At 30.4% G+C, this 8,132-nt stretch overlaps 2 protein-coding genes across 14 annotated transcripts in view; one reads left to right on the forward strand and one right to left on the reverse strand.

The window, feature by feature from the left end:
• Window positions 1–3,343, reverse strand: part of LOC127071672 (QRFP-like peptide receptor) — a 48,171-nt gene extending 44,828 nt beyond the window's left edge. For 12 of the 13 annotated variants that reach the window (XR_007785196.1, XM_051011230.1, XM_051011300.1 and 9 more), the window contains exon 1: window positions 3,093–3,343. The gene's annotated coding sequence lies outside the window, so the exon portion shown is untranslated. The remainder of the gene's footprint in view (window positions 1–3,092) is intronic. The other variant, XM_051011239.1, reaches the window with a different exon arrangement.
• Window positions 3,344–5,639: 2,296 nt separating this feature from the next.
• LOC127069978 (protein LSM12-like) lies at window positions 5,640–8,125 on the forward strand. The gene is made up of 3 exons (XM_051007748.1): window positions 5,640–5,803; window positions 6,362–6,738; window positions 6,828–8,125. The coding sequence occupies exons 1-3, from the start codon at window positions 5,683–5,685 to the stop codon at window positions 6,921–6,923; spliced, it is 594 nt and encodes a 197-aa protein (XP_050863705.1). The 5' UTR covers window positions 5,640–5,682; the 3' UTR covers window positions 6,924–8,125.
• The last annotated feature ends 7 nt before the right edge of the window (window positions 8,126–8,132 follow it).

Genomic DNA, 8,132 nt, shown 5'->3' on the forward strand with positions numbered 1-8,132 from the left:
CTCTACCCCTTCATATATTGATCTATCGATAATCCAATATGGTAATACATATAGATACTTTTAATATTTTGTTGAGCATGAAATGAACTTTATGAAGAAAGGAAAATCGTTTAAGCAAACGTTATTACGATGGAGAAATGCAAAAAAAAAAAGAAATGAGATATTCGTGGATGATCGTTAATTTTATCTCTATCGGAAGGTAGACAGAACGATTCTAAATATATCTCTGTGAGGTAGAGAGACAGTAATTAATTCGTATATACACTTCAATGTATGATTCTATCCAAGTTCTATAAATGTTATCGCTGTCATGGTTAAACCGCGAACAAGCAAGCAAGCAAGCTAGTTGCTATAATATATATATATATATATATATATGTCTCTCTCTGTATTCCTAATGTATATACTTTATATATATATATATATATATATATATATATATATATATACCTATATAAAACATATATTTTATATATATAAAAATATATATATGTATATGTATATGTACATATATATATATATATATATATATATATATATATGTATGTATGTACGTACGTACGTATGTCTGTACATATATACGATGAACGTATTAATGTATATATGATTAAACGCATCAAATGGAACTCATCGTCTGCACGTAACGGATCCAGTTGAACGTAACAAAGTAATCGAGAGTCTTAATCGACTAGTCACGTCTCGAAGGTAGTCTAGGCTTTAGAGCAATAGCTGTAGAAACGATACATATTTCCGATCAATACAATGGCGCGAAAGCTGCGTTCGCGCGATTAATTTCAAGCATCGCGTCGTATCTCTCGTCCTTTGTTCGACGAATCGGACTAGCGAATCGCACCGATAAACTAAACTAAACTCTGTTGAGCTGCCTTTACATACATACTATACATCCATCTAAATTCGATCGAAAGTATAATTCTCTATGCAGAACGTTTAATAGATCGGAAAATCTTCCGATTTTCTTTTCGCGAGAAAAAGAGAAAGAGAGATAAAACATCTTTATCTTGATTCATCACGACACCGAAATTTTTAACTATCAGAATACTCACGGGTTTTTCGAACGAACATAATAATCGTTCTTAATTTTCAAGAAGCAATCGAGAAAACGAGAAAATGTTCTCTTTATCGATCTGAACATTTTTTTCTTCAATTTTTTTTTCCTATACAAAACATGTGAAAAGACTATCGTTATTTAATTCGAACATGTATATTTCATTTTTATTTCACCCTTTACTTTAGATAATACCTACGCGTTGTTATTCAATGAAATCTTTTTTCTTTTCTTTTTTTTCTTTTTTCTTTTTTCTTTTACTTCCTGTCTTATCATCTAACGTTTACTCCTATTGTAAAGCTCAACATATACGTATTTTTACTTCCTACCGCCCAGATCTCTTTTCATCGTATCCACAAATTCATGTCCATATTTTGAACAACGTTTCGTAAAAACTTTATAACGAGACTCGAGATTTCTTTTCAGTATCTCGCTACAGAAAAACACACGCAATTATAAATAAAACGAATCTCATTCATCCTCTAGTTCTCTTTTTTAATGTGTTGTGCGATGGAGAGGAAAATTCTCTCTCTCTCTCTCTCTCTTTACGAATGGAAAAGCACGATGTACATTTCGACAAATCCTTTGTTATTTCACTGTTTTCTTTAGCTTAAGAAAATTTATGATTTATTTTTCTTATTTTTATTTATTTCTTTTTCTTTCTTTTTTTTTCTTAAGAAAACTCGTGAAAATTTTATCGAAAATTGATTTTTAAAGAGATCGATATAAGAAAGTAATTCGTTCGATAGTCGTTTGCTCGAATTTTATTATTTCTTTTTCTAACGAATGATCAAATTGTAAGATAGAACTTGCTAAACTTTAATGAACGTAGACCTACTTTCGAGAACGGTAACTTTACGTGATCCAGTTGAAGGTTTAATTACTATCGAGAGTTAATAGATAGACAATACAAAAGTAATTAGATTTATGAGCTGAGAGATACTGGACAGAAAAAAAAATAATTGTCATGTGATTTTTAATTGAATCAACTTAGAATTGTTCAACCTACGATTCACGATGAGTGAAACTCTCTTAATGAACGTGTAAGCTTTTCTCATATTTCAATATTTAACACAACCTACGCGCTTTTGGAGTCTCTGATCTGAGGTAATCGATAACGAATAAGAGTATAGTTACAAAGAAACGAACAAGTGTCAGTTGCAAAGGAAACTCTAACTAAATTTTTTTTATATCTAAAGTATCAAGATGTAGTAGATATTTCTTTTAGCGATCCATCAAAAAAAAGACGTTACTTCCTCGAGATAAAATAATTCGTTTATATTTACACAACCTGATGTATATCGACGATATATAAAAACTAGTCAAAATGTGAAGATTTGTACGTATAAAATCTTTTAAATACTTTCGATGTGTGTATCTCTCTTAATCCTTTTCTAACGAAATTCTCTTTAATGTGTGCACATATACGCATAAACAAATCTTAAAAATATTATATATGTATACAATTTAATAATCTAATATTTTTTCTCCCCTTGTAAGAAGATAGAAAGTTTAACAAAACACCGTATTTCACTTCGACCCTTTTTCCGTACTGAAAAATTCACCAAATTTGCATTACACTTTTGTTTTCTATTCAAGATTTTTCAAACTTTTATAAACCGAAAATCATATTTGAAAACAGTAATTTTTCACGATCTATTCGGAAGTGTAACTAATGTCAAGAGTTGATCGATAAGCAATTAAAAATTAATTTGATATTGGTCTAAGAGCTGAAAGAAACTAAACAGAAAAATAATAATTCTCATATAATCTTTAATTTCAATTTAGAATCAATTTTGTATTGTTCATCCGACGATTCTCGATGCGTAAAACTCTCCTAATGAACTCTTATATTTTAATATTTAACGTGAATCACATTTTAGAAATTTATTTAAATACATTTCTATGAGTTCTCTAAATATATATATTATATAATTGTATAATAGAATAGAATAAAACAATATATATATATATATATATATATATATGTATGTATGTATATGTGTTATTCTATTCCATTGTTTACCGAAAAATTTAATCGACTTAATAATTTCCATCGACGAGTAAAAAATAAATAATAATTGCCTTATTTAAAAGAGAAAAAAAGCAAATGAAAAAGTTCACTGTCACAATCGACGTATTCTTTTTAACACGAAGTTTTATTCACTTTTTGTCCTTTTCTTTTTTTTTTTTTTGTACAATCCTAATTCGAGAGAATCATTCAGTCCTCTCTGTGGACCACCGCGAAGCGTCTCGACGAAGCCGTATCTATAAACTGAAACTGAATCGAGCCATGCGACCGAAGAAGAAGCCGCCAAGTCGAGTACGCTCGACTACGTCCGGAGAGAGCCGAAAATCACCGAGATCTTTTCTACTACATAATAATACCTTACTCGGATCATTTATTTCATTGATTTATATTTATATTTATATTTTTTGTCATTTTAACATACGACTGTTTATTTTCATATTTTGAAATTTATCCAAATAATAATATCTTCAGATTTTTTTTATGTGTCCAAAAGAAAAGTAATGTCGAAATGTTTAATACAAGATGGATCAAAAATTCTTATCTGGGCCAAAAGTTTCTAGACGATTTTATAATAATTATAATTATAATAATAATGTATATAATCCTTTTTTTATCCAGAATGCAAAATTACGAAAGAATAGGAAATTCTCTATAATCGAAAAACAACAATTAGCCTCGAAGAATCTCGAAAAAAGTAATTGATTTTTAAAATCCCTTAAGGACTGTTAGGCAGCCCTGTTTAATTAAAAACTCCGATATTATTCATTGGTCAACCAAATAATTTGTCAATCTTTTATCATGCTAATATGACACTCTTACGATGAGTCATATCGTACTACTATACGTTTACTACGAAGCTTCTTCTCTCGCGTCATTAAAATAGGTTGCTCGGAACGTTTGTTATCCTTACAAGTTTATCCACACAACCCTTTAAAGCTGCTACAACGTAAAAGACAAACATACTTACAAAGTTTCATACATATATACATGTATACGTGTCACTTTGTAAGTTAGATCGAGCTAGACAAGTTTTAAACAATTGGTAAATAACTCTCCTCTTAAAGTAATCAAATGTAAAGTAAAAAAGAAGAAAGAAAAGAAAGAAAGAAAGAAATAATTCTTAAGAAATTGAAATGAAAGGATTGTATGTGATCAAATTGAATGACGTTAAAAATAATGAAGTACGTATTTTGTTCGAACGAATGTTGCAAACAAGATTCTTCGAAGTAATCGAATAAAAAAGCTCGTTAATAGTTTGAACTTGTTTACTCGATAAGTTACTTACTTACAAGAATATAAACGGTAACCTCATCGGTGTAGAACGACCAAAGTAAACGTCCAAGTAATAGCAAGGTGAGTAAACGAGAATTATGTGGCGATTTTAACGTCAATTAAGGGGGTAACTTAAGCAGTACCTCGAAAATGGATGAAACCCTATTGTAAATGCGTATGTTCGTTCATATTAATTATAAAAGACCACGCCTTTCAACCCTTTAGAATATAACGCATTTATACCGTATATATTTGCCTCGACATTAAACATGACATAGACGAATCAAATTGATGTTTAGGTAGTCTTGTTTACAACTATCGTAAACAAGAGGAAGCTATTTTATTACGACTCACTTTAACAACATACGGAAACTTAATTTAACTATAGTCTTTGAAAGTCTGTGATCTTTCTATCTCGAGCTTTATCGTAAATATTTTCATAGGCATAATCCTGTGGAGAGAGAAATCCATGTACATAGATATATTTGCGCGAAAGACTTGAATCTCTATTTCAAATTAAATCTTTCGTTAAACTAAATATCGCTGAATGAATATTATACGAATGCTTTGGAAAAACGACGAAAGTACGCCATCTTGTTCGATATTAATCTACAAGCAACAAAATCGTCATTACCGACAGAGATTATTTTATTCTCTCGTTGATAAAAACGTAGAGGATATGCACGAAAAAAAAGGATATGCACGATCTTATTTCAATAAAACGTACCATATTTCAATAAAAATATTTCACAAGTTTCGTTGTTAGGGATAATCAACTATATACAATGATCGAACGCAATATACTATATGAAACAATATTTTCTACGTAAATCGAGAGAATTCGAGCTGTTCACAAGTTGTATTGGATTTACTAATAAAGATAAAAACTTAATTATACTAAATCCATACTCACCAATTATTGTACGTTATCTGGATCGACGAACGCATAGTTATCTTTATTGTTGTCTTCCGACATCAACAATAAAACTTAAAAATCGGAAAATCACAGACAAAGTTTCGAAGAAAGGACAAAAAGATAAACGTTCATATACCACCGATATCAAATTCATACACCTATTAATCGTTTTTAATTTTTATAAATATATGACAAACTTTGGAATTTATATATCGTAATAATTTTATTCGTGAATATTATTTTTTATTTATCGTATTTTTTAAGGCTATTTACTATTACTATATTAACACAAATATAGCGTCGCTAAAGTCATATGAAACGGCGGGAATTTTTAAAAGCTGATAGAATCGCAACAGATGGCGACATCGTGCTCGCGGGTCTGTTCTATAGTGAAAAATGGCCGGCGTCAGCGATTGTTTCAGCATTGGAAGTACGGTGGCCTGTAAAACTTGTTACAACAAGGAGATCGAAGGAGAGGTGCTGGCATTTGACCCGCAAACAAAAATGCTGATCTTGAGTATCCTTTTAGTAAAAAATTTCTATATCATATTAACAAATCACATGTCAACCGAGAACCGTCTCGCTGTACCTTCAACACTACCAGACAGAGTGTAAATAACTTAAGATCGACTTATGATAGTAATTTTCAAGTCATCGCTATTGCTCTATTACAAAATAATCATTGTTAAGATCATTTTTTAAACTTGTCATCATTTGTCGAATATCTCGAGACATTATCAAAAAGAGTCAGGTTAGTTTCGTCATCCGAACAACCAACCATGCTGATTCTTCATTTCATTTTATTAATCTCAGATTACTTCCGATCATTTCGTCGAAATTCAATTAAACTTTTGTCGCTGTCATTCGATATTTGTTAAAAATTTCTATTCTTTGTATTTTCTAATTTACTGTTTTATTTCAAAGATAATTTTTACTCCAATATTTGTATTTCTCTCTCTGTGCTTTGTCATGGTGATATTGTTGTGTAAGAGAAAAGCAGATATTTTCTCATAGTGATAAATATGTTTTAAATTACTTTATATAAGTAATATTTCCTTAACCAGGATCTTTGTAGAATGCCCAGCTTCGAACGGTAGACCTTCCTTGAATGATGTACACATAGTAAATTTATCTTTGGTATCCGATGTTCAAGTTAAAAGAGAAGTTAGCCCAACGACGAGCGAACCACCGCAAAGCCTTAATTTACAAATGCTAAATAGACGAGTACGCAATCAGATTGAAGAGAAAAAGAGACTGGTAATGGCTCTGCAGGCCGGAGTATCTCCAGAAGGACAAAAACTTTTTATTGCTATTTCAAAGACTATACAAGATATAACGTGGAATGGGGCTAACATTGTTGTATTTGATAATGTCACCATTAGACCGCCATATAAAGTTGATAATGTACATGGAAACGAAGATTCCGGAGCATATAAACACGTTAAAAAAGTAGTGAGTAAAATCATAAAAATTAACAAATTAGTATAATATTATAAATACATTTTAAATATAAAACTAAATAAATATCTAATTTCTCTTAGGTTGAGAAACACATTAAAGATACCGCAGCATCGGCTCAGGTACAACAACAACGAGAACAGCAACAGCAACCACAAAAGGGTAGTGCGATGCAATAAAGGCCTAATTAGGCATTTTCACCAAGGAAAAAGCTGTATTTGCTTTTGCAGAAGTTCCATTGTTCGAGAGTAAGAAAGGAGATAGAAGCAACGGATTGTTCAAAAGAAGGAACCATTGCAAAATAGATACACCTGTCATAGATATCGGAATCTTAAATTGAACTGGGTTTATTTATTTAAACACAAAAAGAATTTAAAAACTTTTTAAAGCAGTCTAAGTAACATTAATCATATTGCATTATATAAGACATTTTATAATGCAGTGGAACGTATCATTCACACGATTATTCAATCGCTATAGATTTAGTAAACAAAATGTTTATCTTATTCAACAAGCTGCCGTATTAATGATACTCTACTGGCACTATCTTTTATTATTGCACGCTGATGTAAGTGTTTTTTTTAGTTGACATCATATTGTTTTGGACAAATTTAGTAATTTTGTTAGTAAGTCGTTAGAGAAAATTCATTTATATATATTATATTATTAATGTCCAAAATATATAAAGATGAATAAAAAAACACTATAATTTTTCACAAACACACATCAGCGTCAAAAAAAATACGTCTTTAATCCGTATGAAACGGTTCTCAAACTTCTTTATAAGAAAATATCGTTGAAATTTGATAATAATTCTTTTTAAAATGTCAATATATTTCATTACAAAATGACTTATTGTAATGAATTGGGTCATTTCTTTAGAAAATATTTTACAGATTTTTAAACATTAATAAGCAATTGTTATCAATAACAATGCTCGCCATCGCTTATTGGATTCTTATAAATTATTTGTTAAACTATAGTAATCTTATCAAAACTCACGAACAAAACAAAAATGGAACATAACAGTTTATATAATGCTGGTATCACGCCTGCGCTGGCACGAGACGTTTTCAGTTACAAAATATTGTTGAGGACAATAGAATAATGAAGCCCCTTGCGCAAGCCGAATCGTAAAATCTGTAATTTAGAAAAAGGGCCATTCGACTTGTGCAAGGGTAAGCGTAGTTGATCTTGTATTTTAAGAGTTGACATCGCTTGTGTAATGTAAACAGAATTCGCCTCGTGCCCTTTACCATTCGAATTATCGAGAGAAAATGAGGGAGAAAAAGTGTGAAAGAGAGGGAGAGAAAGGAAGGAAAGATGATTATAAGAACAATTACGAGAAAAGACATAAATAAATGTAATATAAATTCGATAATATCATG

Source organism: Vespula vulgaris, chromosome 1 (assembly GCF_905475345.1).
Source record: "Vespula vulgaris chromosome 1, iyVesVulg1.1, whole genome shotgun sequence".
In the NCBI taxonomy this organism is placed as follows: domain Eukaryota; kingdom Metazoa; phylum Arthropoda; class Insecta; order Hymenoptera; family Vespidae; genus Vespula; species Vespula vulgaris.

Coding starts and splice junctions, on each gene's coding strand:
- LOC127069978 (XM_051007748.1), top strand. CDS start 5,683: ATGGCCGGCGTCAGCGATTGTTTCAGCATTGGAAGTACGGTGGCCTGT. Junction 5,804..6,361: donor AACAAAAATGCTGATCTTGA/GTATCCTTTTAG, acceptor GGATCTTTGTAG/AATGCCCAGCTTCGAACGGT. Junction 6,739..6,827: donor ATAAACACGTTAAAAAAGTA/GTGAGTAAAATC, acceptor AATTTCTCTTAG/GTTGAGAAACACATTAAAGA.